We start from the raw sequence: 17,339 nt of genomic DNA on the forward strand, positions 1-17,339 counted from the left end.
TGTTTAAAAGGTTCCTATAGTTATGTCCAAATTTCATATACAAACAATATAGATAAAATGCCAATAGGTTTACTCTAATTCATAATCTGTTGTTGCACTGACAATATTTTATGTGACAAGACTGATGCCCTATGACTGTAACAAACAATAACAAAATAGCATATGTTCAATTCATTATGCACTACTAAAGCGGGATGGGCATGCACGAGACCATGATTTCCAGTTACTGGACGCATTAACTGTGTAGCTTGCGAGCATAATGCAAAACAAATGCATGGACTTCAAAGCCCAAGCTAAGCAGAAGTGAAGGCTCTATCAATTTCCATTACATTTGAACGATTTGCCTTGAATCAAATCTCAGACCACAAAACGTTTGCATAATCCCATCCATACGCAGAGGCAAGCAACAATATGCCACTTCCACAATCACAGATTCCCATCCAAAACAGAATAAAAACACCACACTATATTATGCTCCGATTTGCGGACTTTAATAATATCTCACCAACGTCTCGATTCATTTTAATAAAATTAGCCACTACTGGCATATGTTCTACTGAATGGCCAAGAAAATAAGTTTATTTTTGTTTGAGATCTATCTGTTTGTTAGGCATACACCGCATTATAGATAATTAAACAGCCATTAATAGTACAATCCTATGCATCTTATGTTGTGTTCCATAGAGTCAGCTAAATAAAAGTTCCGAGTGATCTTTAAATATATTAAACCAAATTAAATTACTCTACTTGAAGAACGTGCAGAAATGCAGCAAATGAAAGAGCTAAAATAAAACTGTAAACAGGACAGCGGTGTGCTGGAAGTAGCTTGCTTTCTGACGAGTCAGTCATTTCTGAGGCCACTGCTTGCGTGTAGCTCAAGTTTCGGTAACGTTGCTTGGCACCAGCCACCTGAGGCCGAGAACTACTACTGAAATGAGAAAGTGTAACTCTTCTCACGGAGATGGTGTTTATTTTGTCAGTTGAACGTCCCGTTTCGGCGTAAAGAGGCCGTGCTATGAAAGGTGTGTGCTGCGTTGAACGTCTGTTGAGGTTTTCCTTCGCCGTTGTGTTTAATTGCACATGTCCTGGGTTGGTGAAGCTCAGAAGTGGAGCCATCAGATATTACTCAGCTGGTTTATGGAAATCCTGTTTGTGGTTACCGATATCATTCTTTTATCTGAAAAAAAAATATGGTGATATGCTTCGAAAACAATAAGTAGGACAATGAGGACACCGTAGAAAAATCCTAGTTGGCAGAGTTTAACTATATAAATATAACACTTCATTAAAGACAGATCAATACGCATGCGCCTAGTCAAATAAACCAGTTACTGTAAGGAAAAGTTGGGCATCGCTGGTTTCTGGGCGTTGCCAGAATTGGTTTGCTATCTTACTGCAATTAAAATGAATGAATGATGCAAACTTACATAGCACGACCACTAACAACCAGGACGTGCTGGTATTAAAGCAACCAAACCGTTCATTACACTTTAAGAACCCGAAATCGGGCAAAACTCGTGTAACATTTTTTTTGCAGTTTTTATAGCACAAACTTAGCCTGATATTAAAGCGTTTTACAATCAAAATAGACTACTGCATACATTGTTTCCCCTTTTTTGAAGCACGGGCCGGATTTGAATCTGGTTCTCTAGGTTTCATGGTTGGTCGCTCTAGACACTAGGCCACAAATTCTCTCCTAAAATTCACTAGTTTTGATCCACAAGCAACATGGCATTTCGTTCCACTGTTCAGGTAGCAGGAACGAGAAGGATTGACTCTCAAACAGCAAAAAATGAAAATGAGGGACAGCCATTCAAGCCCATTGATGTCATTCTTACAGTTCGAGAGGGCAGATATAGATTGAACCAAGAAGACAAAAAGTGAGATACCCAGAGAACCTTAATTTAGGGCTCACACAGAAGAATTTGATAAAGAACCTGTTAGAAACATAGGTTCATTTGAAGAGTTCAAGTCCATATTGATGCCCAAATTGTTGATACGTTTTGCATTGCTAGCCGGTAAGCAACCAAACCCTTACGATCCACAAAAACGTTTGTATTCCGGTAGTCCAAACAAGAAAAAATCCCCATCTAGATTAACCGCGTACTAAATGTTGGCAGAAGGAGAAGGATCATTTTCAGTTTTGAGGCACCCAGTGCAAGATATTAGAGGAAAGCCTACGTTTCCATACATCTTGCACAGGGTCAATGTACAGAGATTCCTGCCACTACGTTTCTAATCAGACAGTGGGCTGGCCTCCTACAAACAGAACTTCAGTTTTGTGAGAGTTTAGCTTAATGGGTTATGGCCATCCACATCGCAAGAGGACATACAGTTTGAAAACTGGAGTTACTGTCCACTTTATGAATGATCCGCCTATTGCCCACATCAGCATAACAGCCAACTTAAAAATCAGATAAGCCTAGAGGGGTTGCATATACGTTGTAGGTAGTAAACAGGGAGCTGACCCTGTGGAACACCCCACATTTGATAGCACAGAAATCAGCCTGAAGAGTCATTGCCTGCATTTATCCACCTAGAAAGCATTTTAGCCAGGCTAGTGTCTGTCTTATTATTCCCAAGGTTTCAACGTGGGTACTCAGAACATCATGTTCAATGGGGTCAGAGGCTGACAAATCGAAAAGAATAAAAGCTGCAATGGCACTACCATCAAGGATGTGTCTTGGGTAGTCTACGTCATCTATCAACACTGCTTCTGAACCGTGAACTGACTGGAATAAAGCTTGAGCTTAAACTACTGTTGCTTGGTTCAATACATTGCTTCAGAAGTTTACCATATTTTCCAATGCCTTAGCCACCAACGGGTAAAGGCAAGTGGCACTACATTGGACAGAATCGTGCGGTCTGCTGTTAGTGGAGTCAAAGCAACTTGCCTCAATTACAGCTGTACCACCGCCCATATCAGGAATGTGACACAAGATACAGGACACCATAATCATAAGGCTTTTAAACCTCCATTCTTTGGGTTTTTTTCCCTGTGCTTCTGGGCTCTCACAGGAGTCAAAGCAGTCAGGTATAGATTTGTCTGGTTCTTGTGACATAGTGATTGCTCCTACTGGTTTAATAGAGAATACATGTGAGGTCCTATTGAGTCTAATTTTGTACAGTCTGGGTTTTGTATTTTAGTTAGTGGTCTATTGTACTTTTCAGTGTGTGATTGCTCTAAGTTTAACTACGAAATATAGGGCTAGGGTGAATACAGATTAACACAAGAGTGACGAAATCGAACTGGATTTAACCTATTATGACCACAGTGATATCAATTAGGTCTTTAGCTCAAAACTCATAAGCTGATGTGAATGTTCAATTTAGGATGTCCAAATCCTCGCAAGTCGTGTTTGTTTAGAATAAGAGAGATTCTTTCTTATTGATTTCCTTGTAAGATTGCTTTAAGAGCTCAGGTGGCGTTTATTTGTGTATTTTGCTTTCTAAATTGCAAAACAAGCCTAAATGGGAGTCAGGACTGTACATAACACAATTAAATACAAGAAGAAGTACAGACGCTGATAAACATTAACGGGAGAGATAAACACAGGAAAAGCCAATGTCATTCTTAGCAAACTGGTGATAGTTAAGTATATATTTTTATTTCTACTTGGAAACATACCCCCAAAAAATTAAAAAATGTCACTGCCTAAACGTGGTGGCTACGAGCTTGCAAGAAAAAATTTAAATTAAAAAAGTAACTACTACATATAATCGGAATAGTGATGTGAATAAAAGTTACTATCAGTTTTTAATTACTATAAAGCGAGCACATAAGGAGGACTAGAAAAAAAAAACATAATGAATTGAAAAAGGCTTTGGCAAAGGAAATTATTGATCCACCAGCTCCAGCACCGAAATGCACTTCTTTTCAGATAAAATGCCGACCCTCAATCTGCCAGAGGACCAAAAGCCGAAGGGGATGACCAATGGTTCTATGTATGCTATGATGGGTGGCCACAGTATATGAATGGTAGCTGAACACACCATAGATAAAGAGGGCCCTTAAGCTTCTTAATCTTAATTGGTAGATTTCAGTTCTTTGATGTTCTCATTTTTGTTAACTGTCGCATACCCTTTTTATCACCTTCACTCATTTATTTTTTGTGCTTTCACTTGCAGGTCACCAATCTAAGATATATATTTTTTCCTCTGGGTAGTACTCATTCTGCAGATTCACTCCTTTTTGTTCTGCCACCTGTCCGGTAATGGTGTTTGACAAACCGTTTTCACTTTGTTATGTGCCCTATTTTTAATGGTATTTTAATCAGTGTTATCTTTGTATCTCTCCTCATCACTGGGTCCGCTGACTCGCTCACTTTAATCTATTTAACAGATGCAACTTTATTTTTGCTCTCCTACTTTTTCATGAAAAACCCATTCTTTCTTTTGTAAGAATACCATTTCCTTTGTTGATAATTAACAGCCTGTGGCTTTCCTGGCACTTTGCTTAATTTGTATGGAGCATCTGTAAACCAGTTGCTGGATTGTTAGCATTTTCCATAGACAAAACGTTAATAGGCTACCTCAGTGACCACTCCAGCAGCTATTGTCGAGCCACTGTAGCGCAGCATGAATCTCCCAAGTTCCTTAAAGTCTTTGTACAGCTCGAGAGCTATTGGCCGCTGGGTCTGTAGTTCGATTAAAGCATTCTGGCCTTTGGTCAAGCACCTGTAAAAGAAACACATGAAATTTAGTTTAGTTTAATGGTCACATACAAACCATTCTTTGAGTCAACAACTTTTGATCTTTAATTTTAATACAGTATGTATGTACTGGAGAGGAAAAAGATCACCTAGTGGTTAACTACTACATAATTTATTTTCAGTCATTAATTTGTATGGCTACAGTATCAGCAACATACAGAACTGTTCTCTTATTTAGAGAGGTCTGCAGATAATCTACTATTTAATTCGTTAAACCTAAGCAAGGTTGGACTAAGAGGCAGCTCTGAACACTCCACTTGGACAGCATATTGCAAAAATATTCTTTTTAATAGGAAAGACTCCTAATATTACAAGAAGGCATGGTCCATAACAGCTGTGATGAGCAGATCTACTTGTAATAATGTGAAGCAGGCAAATTACTAAGTAATTAGGGGGCCACAAATACAAAACACTGGTCACAAATCGTGTTCAGTGTAAAATTCTGAGAATCAACCTTTGTACTAATAGGTGGGTTCACAAAATTCTGAATTATAGCGTGTCGCTATTTGACTTACCTCATCAATACTCATGAAGCAGGTCACAAACTGAGGCTCACTATGATTGGTTACCATCAGAGGGATGGTGGCCTGCTGGAGTAAGCAGAATACAGACACAGTGGCATCCTCGCCGAGCTGTTACTGGTGTTGCAGGGTACTCCTTACTGGAGCTGCTCTCCACCTAAACTTTGGAACTAACCAGCGTTCTCTCTTCTTTTTTGCATAATTTATGCGTCACTCTAACCCTGAAAGGGTTTGTTTTGACTTATACTGGGTGTGCCCTTGTATCTAGACAAAGCTAAACCTCTCTGAAGAACTTTAATGATAGCAAAACGTGCCAAGGGTTGCTTTTACTCATTCTTGTTTGACTTGGATGGTATGTTACCAGTCCAATGCTGTAATACTGTGCCTGGAGTGGTGAATGGCTTTTGTCATTTTACAACTCGGCGAGGATGGCACTGTGTCAATCCTATGCTTAAAGATTTTGCTGTACAAATGGCAAAATAATTTGTCCCTGTCTAGCTCTGCGTGGGTGGCACTGTGCTGATCCTATGCTTAAAAACTTTGCTAGATAAACAGACATTCGAGGTGAGAAAATCTAGAGTGGCGGTGGTGTTGCAGGGTGCTCCTTACTGGAGGTGCTCTCCACCTAAACCTGGGAACTACCCAGAGTTATCTCTAATTTTGCTCTCTCATATATATCTATCTATATCTATCTATCTATATGTATCTATCTATATGTATCTATCTACATCTATCTATCTATACATATATATATATTTATTAAAACCAACACTTTCTATTTGCTTCACAGAAGATCGGCACTCCAAGGAAAATTATAGTAGAAATTTATTAACACTTCACAGGAACGCGTTTCGGCATTACTGCCTTCGTCAACCTGTCTCGTGCCATGTTTGTTTACAATTTATAACATCACATGATCAAATCAGCAATATTCTTAATTAAACTACATTATTTAAAATGAAAATGCCATAATTTCATTATAAATCTAATTCAAAACATATACCATGCATTATATACAATTTTACTCACACTCGTGAAAAGGACCAAGGTACACAATGACAAGGATGGTTGCATAATTTGGCCATCAATGAGTCTATGCTGAATACAGACATTAGCAATACCGACCAAAACATCAGAATACATAATTTTCATGCCACATTTTGATCAATAACTCTGCTAATAACACCAATACTACATTAACGCCCCAGTGGGCTCACTCAGTGGCAATTGTGATCCTCCCACAAGTATTGGATAAAATAACCATTAAATATCATCATTTGAATATATAATGCTACATATGGCCCATTGTAACATTCACTCAACATACAAATAACTCTTCAGCCAATTGTTTGCTCACAATAATTCTCTTACGAGAAAATTTAAATATGAATCATTTTATCATATATAAGGTATAATGTCTTGTTATCTAACAATTTTAGCTGTTTAGATGTATATATAATTCTTCACTCTTGTTCAATCCATACGGTTATTTGGTGTCAAATGCTAATATATACCTTGATTCTAAAATCCTGTTTCTTTTCTCTGTCTCCAACTCTTATATCCTTTAAAATACCATCAATTACACTGTATTTGAGATCCTTACATCCCCTCCGTGTACCTCATGAATATGTTTTGCAACTGGGTAACTATCATCTATGTTCTGAACAGCATGTAAATGTTGTAAGATACGTTTTATGGACCTGAATCTTGGTACTTCCTACATAGATTTTAGGGCAGCTACATTTCAAAATATATATTACATAATCACTTTTACATGTATATGATCCCCTAATCTTGTGCACAGTTCTACCTCTCATCTCAACTGTTTTAATAGCAATTTACAAATCTTTCTGGGGGTGGGAGAAATTACTCAACCTCCAACTCCATGTTTCACCATGGAGGTCTTGGTTTCCTAAAATGAACCCCAGGACCTTCCACCATATATGGATGGTATAGGGTACTATACTATCCACAGGAACATATACATCGAGGGCATGTATACAGCATACACACGCTGTGCAATACTGTATTCTCCATATACTGTACCATTCAGAGGCACACATACACCCAGCACTTGCATTCAACTTGCATGGACTGCCCAGCAATGTCTCCTTTATGTACTGTACCACTAATAGGCATGCATACTTCCAACACTTGCACTCAACATGCATACACTGCATCCTTCATGAGTTGTACCATATACAAGTGCACGTATACTCAACGTGCACTTATCCTGTACAGGCTGGGCAGCACTACATCCTTCAGATACTGCATCTCAAACTCATGCATACACCATGCACACAAAGGTCTATGTCACGGTGCACACACATTATCCGTGTTTGCCTATGAAAATGAAAAAAAATCACCTTTAGGGATCCAGGCATCAGTACAGCTGAGCACTCCAGGCAGGAGTGCATGTCTGTTACCATGTAGAGGACTTTTCCATCCCAACAGTCACCAACAGCGGGACATCATGAGCTGCAGCTCAGAGCCACAGTCTTAACACTTCTAGGCACAGAGGATGAGAACTCAAACTGCAATGTTTGTTGAAATACCACGTCAGTCATGTTGTTTGTGAGGACCTGAACCACTCGACCACTGAGTAATGTTCAGAACAACTTGGGTGCCAACTAAATATCCAGTTGTAGGTTGATGCGGTACCTCTGCATCTCAAGAAACTAGAAATTCTGAATCAATTAATATCATTCAGAACCTTCCGAGCAGAGGGAAGAAGCATCAGTCACAATTGAGGTGAAAACTAGCGGATGACAGACAGGCAAAAAAATAGATCCTCATTATTAAAAATACCTTGCATAAAATGGAGCCCTTCCATCTGGCCGAAGGTCCTCTGCCTATTACCTTTCTCTTCTAAACCTGCTTACAATTTGGGCAAGGATATTGATGTGATCATGTCATTGGAACTTAAGGTAACCAAGGTGTCCAACAGTTACTTCTGGCATATCAAGTTCCTTAGGAAGATTTTGTTTTAGAAGACAAAAAGGATCACATCCCAAAAGTCAATTCTTTAGTACAATTATGGCTTGGCTATGGCAAGTCAATCTACCTTGGTCAGCATGACAAGCTGGTTAGAAAGCTACAGCGAATGTCCTTACTGGCACAAGACATCATGCCTATTAGGATACCCATTCACTGGCTATGAGTAAGAAACTGTTACTGTTTGAAGTCCTGGTGTTCTACACATTCTATTAAAAATGAAAAAAAGAGTCTTCTTTCTTCAGACTTTCAATTTTGTGTTACAATATTTAGTTGGCATGCTAGTCCAACGTGGTAAGTTTTTTCCTCAATAGTGCTATCACACTACTGTATATGCAGACTCCACACATACAAACATAAGAATCGTTTAAATAATGGATCTGAAGAATATAAAATTCATTTGAATGTGAAAGCACAAGGTTAACTCAATTCAGATTTAAAGAAAAAGGCCGCAAGTCAAAAAGAGCATTATAACTTTCTATATATGGCATCTGAAACATATTAACTCAACGTTTACGTGCAGGTGCACAACCTTAAGCCAATTCAGATGTCAAAGCTACTAAAATTGCAAATAAAATTCGTTTTGATGAACATGCTTAATTTTTATACAGTGTACTCATATGAAGAATATCAAGTCTTCGAAATAACAGGTGCATTCTACCTTACAGAACTAGCTTTTTAAGACTGGGTTTGGGTGCTAATATAAATCCCAGCTAAGGCAGTGAATAAAGATACCTCCAGAAACGAATTCAAGAAATATGGAGTAATATCAAGTGTAGCCTTCTCAATGACCTTCACACAGTAGATAAAAGAAAACTGGGCAAAATGGAGTTAGCTTGTGGTGTCCTAAGTGGGCACAAACAAAATCTGGTCAGAAGGCTTTGGCGACAGAGCACTAATGAAAACTGAGCGTACTACAGGAATAGGCATCAGAGAAATGTGCAGGTATGTGCTATCTGGTAAATATAAAATTTTAAATTGATGCTAAATTCCACTGACTTAAGTGTGCCGGGTGGGGTCTTATATGGAAAACTTGGCAAGTGTGTTATATAGCCATACAAGAATCTAGCAGTGATGTTTAGTAGCCACCCTGCTATATTTGCTTGGGCAAGAACATCCACAATCCTCTTGTAGTAGTTTTCATTCTGTCAGGCTCTGACCACTTTCCCTAACAATCTGATTTAAAATGCAAACCTCTCTTCTAAGTAAAGGTACAGTTCACTTAGACAGGGAAGAAAACCCAAACTCTCCTTTCGAAAGTTTGTTTTTAAAGTTACACACCTTACAAAAACGTTTATGTTCCAAAGCACTAAAACTGTACTATGATGCAAAACGATCCTTGGGAGTATGTGTGTGTGAGGATGAGGCGGACCTTGTTGGGGGGCGGGTGTAATACCCTAAAGGTGGTCTTTTATTGCTATCATTCTCTGACCCAAACCGCTTTCACAACGTACTGTAGATTGCACCCTCTGGCATTAGATTCTACAAAAACATTAGAAGAATAGGTTACCTAATCCCTTCAATGTTCTCTGTCAATACTATTAATTTAACAAAGCTACTGTTAAAAAGCACCATTTTTGGAATAAAAGTTACACTGTGGGGAGCCATTGAAAACCTCTTTAAACCCAACTTTGATCAATTTCACTGTCCCAGTAATGCAACAAATTCCCGTACAAGACCCTATGATCGGGTCTTCAAAATCTTTCAATATGTGACCAGTGTTGTTGGTTCAATGTGCTTTAGAAGGAAACATTTGAAACTAAAGTCCCCAGACAATACTTGGAGAGAACTACCCCCAAGCACCTTTTAAAATATTTTCAAATCCTCTCAAGTTCAGAGTAACGTTCTTGCCCCAACGGGCTTTAAAAAAGCATCATTTGTCTATATAACATGAGGAAAACTTGCAAATCAGCTGAGGCAGAGGAACACAAAGCACCCAAACAGCCCCCTTATCATAACTCTTAAAAGGTAACACATTTGCGAACCAGAAGTATTCTTTCTTTTTTGAGTTCCAAGTATTTGATTAGTTTTACAGATCAAACACAGCAAAGAAAATATAATTTTTCAAATGAGCCAGGGAGGAGCAGAGCAGCAGGCCCCTGTTCAAAGGGATAGAATACAAACGTTTTCTAATGTTTCAAAATGGGCCACCACATTGCGTAATGTTCGCCGACATTTTGAAAAAAACTGAAAACAATGGGTTCTATACATTCAGAAAGCTTCCACATTTCGCTGTCAAGTTTTGTGTCATGCAATATGGTGACTATATTGAAAGCATAAAAAAAACAATGTTTTTGCATGTTTACAGTGGGTGGTTGCTAATACTGGCTTTGCCAATGCCAGGGCATTTTAAAATTATTTGGCAGTGGCTAGTATATAGTGGGGAGGGAAAGAAAACATGGTAAGCAGGAGCCAAAAGTATGAGGGGAACAAAGGAGGAGGGGGTAATCTAGATAAAAACATCTTTAAACGTTAGTGTATTGGTTTCAAATTGAGGCTAGACGTGTGCCTGACTTCATTAAGCAGATTTTATATTGGTATTCTCCAGGAGGGTCAATATGGTCTTAGTCTATGCATCTGCTTCTGATTCATAAAATAAAAGATTTGAGAAGGAGGTAGGATCATTTGCTTCTCAAGTAGACATCACAGGGAACTCTCTTCTCTTGCGCTTGAAAAGGGAAACCCGTTTGAAAAAATGTAGAAAACGACTTAAATCATGGCTGTACACAAAGCAGAACATATTACTCGTTAGTGCTAGGATACCTTTGGGTAATTACTCGCTTAGCAAATACAATAAATATATAAATAAACATACAGATGGCCCTTAATTACATTGTTAATGTAATGTGTTTTTGAAATCTATTTCGAAAGAGAGCATATCAAGCACATGCTGAGGCACTATTTAGGCTACATAAAGTCTAAAGAACACACTAAAATGAATAATTATAAAAAATTTAATTTCAAGTTAGAAGCTATACTGAATGAAATACTTACTTAGGCTTTTTCTTTACAACCTCGCCCGTACTCTTGTGTAGAACACTTACTAACTTTCTTATTGTGGCAGGTTCACTTATAGTCTGATAGTGTAAAAGCACCTGTAAAGATACACAATGACGAAAAACACTCAATGAAAGATTGCAACTCTGTGGAACATGTAAACTAGAACCTAAACCGAGGAGTGGAATTCTTAGTTAACAAACAAATGAGACTGCTGATATCTGTCGAAGATGCAACTAGTAATAACAGTGTGATGAAGGATGAGCTGGCATGCAAGGCATAACAGGAGTGATTTCACAAGGTCTTGAAGCAGGAGTACATGGGCAGTTCCCTCAATATTAAGCACGTCTTCGATCAACAGAATGAATGCTGTAATTTCCAAACACAACATGATGCCTTCATACTGCTATTCAACAACACTGTAGTATCAAAGGCCTGAAAGGCAACTCAATGACGCATTGACACACTAAACTTGGAAGTACATCCCACTTCACATTACATTAAAGCAAATATCTACCTTGTGTTGTTCTGGGCTGGTTAACTAGAATATTATGTTTTCATACAGCACAGAAATATTATGCAAAAAAAAAAAACTTTAGAGTCCCAGCAAATACACCAAGTGCTGGATACATTTAGCCAAAAAAGACAGCATACATTGTTTCGGGACTTGGTGTCTTTTTAATGCAATAGACCAAGATCCAAGTAGGAGAAAAAACAGACCGCTTTCTAACAAGATCAATATTTCTAATTAACTAAATGAGGCCTGTGCCTCTTACCCAGAATTATTTGCCCTGTATTGATCTGCCAAGGACCCTTGCCTATAAAGGGTGTAGGGGAGTTACTCCATAAGTAAGCGATCAGCACACTAATATCCTTGTATATGCTGATGATCTAGTTACCCTAGTCCGCACCCTGACTGTCCTAGGGAGGCGGTTTGAATCCCTAGGTCTATATTGTGATCTAAACAGACTTAGCAATAACACTGATTGAACCTAAATAATGAGCTTTGGAACTTGGAATGTGAACTGTAATTGGTGGCTAACGGGCACTATACTAACCAGGAGAAAGAGATACAAATATCTAGGGGCTGCATTTATGGGTGGCCTGAACTGGAATTTCCATATGGAAAAATATATCAACTAATGCTCTCGCTCCAATGGCAGGACTTGCTTGATTCAAAAATAAGTAAGGAGGAAAGCCTCTGAGACCCTTAATTTAAAATATAGCACTAATTCTACTATAAGGATGGGGCAGCACCTGCTATATTATAGGAGGCGATGGTCTCTGAAAAATGCAGAAGCCCTTCGCTTGGAGATGGGACTGCCACCTATTAATCGGATGTTAAAACTTCAAACATTTTTAGCAGTTCTAACAAGGGAAAGATGGGACTCAAGTGCTACACTGTGTTTGAAAAGTGTTATGACCTTTGAGAATTCATGGGCATGAGCAACAAAAGAGGTTTAATGAAATATTTGATAACAATAAAAAAGGCAGGTGAGGAATGGGAACGCCCAAAAGAGTCCACAATAGAAGCAAATCTTTAATCTGTGATTATATGACCTAGAATATCTTAACAGAAGACCTTCACCAGTACATTTTAAAGATTTTTAAATTGCAGGCAGGTGTTGCTGATTAGCTGATCAATATCTCATTTTTGGCTACAGATGCTGATGAAGGAGACACAGTTGACCTAGTGCCCCAAAGAGCTAGTAGGGAAAATTGAACAACAAAATTCGGGCTTTGTCAATATGAACGACATTGCCCGTTTTTATCTGTCCAGAATGTATTGGACTTTAAAAATTGATTTACAAATTTGTAGTAAAGCAAAACAGTAAGAGGCTAATTATACAACCATTTCAGTTTCTCTTCTTTATGGAATCCGATGGTGTATGTCTAGCTGTTCAGGACTTTAGTGCACTTTATGAAGTTATCATATTCTTAAAATTAAATATATTTTACATTGATTGGATTTTTAAAATCTTATTACGCGGGTTCTGCAATAAATGGATTTGATTTTTTGTATCTGACTCATAGCGACTGGAGGACCTTTACTGGACCTCCGATAATAGAGTCCCAAAGTCAGTCCACGAGGGGTACACAAGTATGCATGAGCTTGTGAAACCTGACTTGGTGTCTGGAAAACAATATCCATCAATGTCAGCAGTTTCCTCACAAACAGGGAAAAAAAATCACAAGCACAGAATGCAGACAGCAATGGCAGTGAAAGTGCAAGCTTCCCTCAAGCACACGCAGGACTGTTTGACTGTAGTCTTTTAGTTCTTTCAGCGGCCCACTGAGATTCTCTCATTTGTGTCATCCCAACTCCAGCCTCAACCTACAAAACCGGGACTTAAATGCTTATATCAAGGGTCTCTACTGGGAGCAACGAAATACTGTAAAATATCTTGCACATTCATCTAATGCAGACATCTAAATTAATTTATGAACATGGCAGGCTCCGTTTAGAAGAGAACTGTGTATTAAAGAAAAAGTTAACTTACAGGAAAACCTTGAGTGATGGGGATATCGAAATTGAAGATAAGCACCCGTGCCCGGAAACGAGTACAGGCTCTGATAGGTTCCTTTGTACCACAAAACACACAGCCGACACTAAAAAAAAAAAAATACATATAACTGTAAATAATAGTAAAGAACTCTGAAACGGCAAGGGCGGTTACACACAACAAGCAGAACACAATGTTTTTATCTTCCAAAACAGTGAATAAAATATTGACAGGAACTGCTTGTTTAGACACTAAAATCAACATGATTAAACTATGAACAATATTTTTGTTGAAACTCTAAGTGCAGTGGTTAAAAGCACTGGCATCAATGGTCATTGGTCGGGAGCTCAAGTCCAACAGCCACTCGCAGTGTAGGAATGAAACACCTAGAAGAGGTCAGTGGGGTTGAGTGTTTCACAAGGATTTTATTATTCTGCTGTAGTTCATTGTCTACTGCAGCATAGGAACAACAGCTACATGTGGCTTTGGTTTAAGGCGTGACCATGGGATATGTTTCAAAACAACAAACATCTTGCTCGGAAAAAAAACTGGAACGGCTCATATGGCAACAGTCCCATCAACATCAAGTGCAGGCATAAGCATGAGGAGGAATCAATTTTTATGGTCAGGTGTCACAGCACCGCTGTTGCCAGACAATATTAGGAGCATCACTGGAAAGAGGATTTGGCTTCGCCCACATATTGGGAGCCAGGAATACATTTTAATTGGGACGAAGCTGTGTGCTTCCACAAAAAAAAACGTGTTTGTCCTCCACCCAGCTGGGATCCTTCGCTTTATTTACCCCGCTGGCTGAGCTTGAACTTTCAGGGGCGCACACATGACGTAATGCTGTAAAATGTATTACGTTTGTCCTCTCGCAGCACGACAGACAGAAGCAGGACATTCATTAAGCTACATGGATTTTTAGGTCTGGCAACTGTCACCTGACCTTTTAAGTATACCAATAATGTTCTAAAGTGCTTTGCTTCCTCACAAATACATTTTAATGTCAATGCTATCTTCTTATAATGCTGCACGTTCCCCACAAAATATCTTTAAAACCTGGCCCATTGGCATTGCCAAACGCTTGTTAAGTTTTCTATAGCACTACCACATAACAGAGATTACTCCACTTAAGGGACACCATTCAGCGTAATACAAGTGGGTGGAAAGCCGAAGTAACTATTCAAAAAGTAATAACATGACATGTCATTAGAAACAACTGTGATCCTACTGGAAGAAATTAGCTTTTAATCACTAGCTCAAAGAAAACTTAATTAAAGATCGACTGGAAGTGAGTTCCATATTAATAGCTGTGCTAGTAAATGCACAATTATGTACCTGTGAGTTTCTGCATCTCATCTCCCATTGAAGCCTGTAGCCGATCAGGGGTTATGTTAGTCATATGAGACCTTTTTCAAGTTATTAAGCATTCAGTGAGTGGCTCCATGAGTGTTCCCGGTTATCCACCCACTAATACTGAAGCAAATCCATATTTCAAAGAGATACAGACAAGTGTTTGCATAAAATGGTGTGGCTGCCCGCGGCTGGTGTAACTTTCTCCTTGTCAATTGATATTTCCATCTCCGCTTTCAGCAGCGCAGACAGAAAGAGGAAAAGGCCTCCGAGGATAATTTTTGGACGGAAGGTACACCTTTGTGCAAAAAAAAAAAATATCTCAACCACCAGGCAGATCCCTTGCGATATGAAGCAAGTGTGCCACCGCTTGGAGAGAGCAGGACTGCACCGTTTCTTTGTGAATATGGTGCAAATCTGCTTTCTCCAGTTCATGCAATGGAGCAGAGAAATTCTAATTGCTGCCCTGTGTTGGTAAATCTGGGCCTAAGGTAATATAGGGTTTGAACAGCCTCAGAATGAGAATTAGGAACGATTGTCTGACCTATGTAGAACCTGATGACTTTTTGGAGGACAGCATTCTTCTTTCCCACAATAATGCCACCTGACTGAAAATACTGCATGTTTGTCACTGAGCAATCGTTTAGCTTTTGTGTGGTTCTACCCTCTTTGCCCTTCGAATTTGAATGTGGTGACACACCTCAGACTTTATCACATTCCTAGCTAATCAACCTCCTCCACTAAAAACTAAGATTTCTCCTCCTCATCCACCGCTGCACCACGTCTCTACTTGCGCCTCCATTGTCACCTTACATTTTAGAACCAGACTACTCCGGGGTAAATGGGGAGTGAGGACTTGAGAGAAGCACCACCGAGGAGAAGCGCAGTCTGATTTTTTTTTTTAACTATATTATTTTCGAACTGAATTTGTAATGCAGAATATATATAAATTGTACATCATTTCACTGAGCCCCCGAGACTAATGTTTGCTTTCTGTAAAGATTTCTGTAAAACAATTATTTTAGGTCGATGTTATCTCATGGATTATTTAGTGAGCAAATGTTTTCACTGCATTCCTCAAAGGGGCAACATTCCAGTTTCACAACACTAGCTATAACGTGTTTGAAAAGCTTGCAAAGCCCACCCTCAGTGGAAAAAAAAAGCTAAGCAGTGGTTGGAATCTTAAACCCTAAGCTACAAATGAAGTTCACAAAATGACTTGACAACCACGTTTTTAAAAGTTCCTACATGTACCAATCGTTGCCAGATGGGGATTGCAAGAGTTAACTTGTGTGTGACTGACTAAAAAAGATGCAAATAACGTTAAGTAGTATAAAACGTGATTATCACCCCTTTGCATACCTAGCTGACTGACTCCTGGATCGTTTTGAAATATAAGTGCAAAGGTATCCCCAAAACTAGGGACCATTCCTTTTTAATATGTAGGGTAGTTTACGTGTGTGTGTGTGTGTTTTTTTTTAACACCCAACAAATGATAGGGCCAAATTTGCATCATTTTCACACATACGGGGAAAACTGTAAAGATATCTAGGGTCCACAATTTACTCTGGAGCGAACTGAGAAAATGACCTAAATATGGTGCTTCAAAACTTGCAGAAAGGAAGTGTGTTTTTCTAAGGAATTGAGCTAATACACGTTTAAATACACTAAAATAGTGCTTAATTTGTGCTTGTTGTAACCAGTGCTAAGCACCTGCACTTATATTTGAGGGCCGGCGCTGATTGTTCTGCCACGAGCAAAAGGCACATTTGGGAAAGATGGAAGAGAAACACGAAAAAGCTTCACAGTGGGAGAAAGCAGAAAGCAGCAAGAGTGAGCTGAAGGGGCAGGGAATGGCTGTAAATGGATTAAAGAGGCCCGAGATGGCTTCAGTATTACGCTGCCTCAGTATTCCGTGTTTGCACATTTAATTGCAGCAGCCACGTGTTGAAGTGGAGGGCTTTGAGCACCAGCACGTTTTTATTTACAAATTAAGCCATGACTAAAAAGCATTTTTTCCCAGCATTCTGGAACAGGACAATCAAGAAAAAAATATTTTCTACCTACTTGCAACCTGTAAGTAAAGTAGGTAGGTGGGAACCCAGAAAGCGATACCTGAAAACTAGAATTTGTAGTTTGACAAAAAACCTGCGATAATCAACAACCGAAAAAGGGCAATTTGTTCAACTCAGAATTCCGAAGTGCAATACCGTGCAATTGTGAGGGATTAAAAAAATATATATATTTGGAAACTC

At 38.9% G+C, this 17,339-nt stretch overlaps 1 protein-coding gene across 1 annotated transcript in view; it reads right to left on the reverse strand.

Annotated features, from left to right (window-relative positions):
- Positions 1-475: 475 nt before the first annotated feature.
- Positions 476-17,339, reverse strand: part of HBS1L (HBS1 like translational GTPase) — a 414,125-nt gene continuing 397,261 nt past the window's right edge. The window contains exons 14-17 of the mRNA XM_069235198.1: positions 13,726-13,834; positions 11,222-11,322; positions 4,533-4,677; positions 476-1,177 (exon numbers count right to left, since the gene is read on the reverse strand). Coding sequence (XP_069091299.1) covers positions 1,166-1,177; positions 4,533-4,677; positions 11,222-11,322; positions 13,726-13,834 — 367 coding nt within the window. The 3' untranslated portion in view covers positions 476-1,165. The remainder of the gene's footprint in view (positions 1,178-4,532; positions 4,678-11,221; positions 11,323-13,725; positions 13,835-17,339) is intronic.

This window comes from Pleurodeles waltl, chromosome 5 (assembly GCF_031143425.1).
Source record: "Pleurodeles waltl isolate 20211129_DDA chromosome 5, aPleWal1.hap1.20221129, whole genome shotgun sequence".
In the NCBI taxonomy this organism is placed as follows: domain Eukaryota; kingdom Metazoa; phylum Chordata; class Amphibia; order Caudata; family Salamandridae; genus Pleurodeles; species Pleurodeles waltl.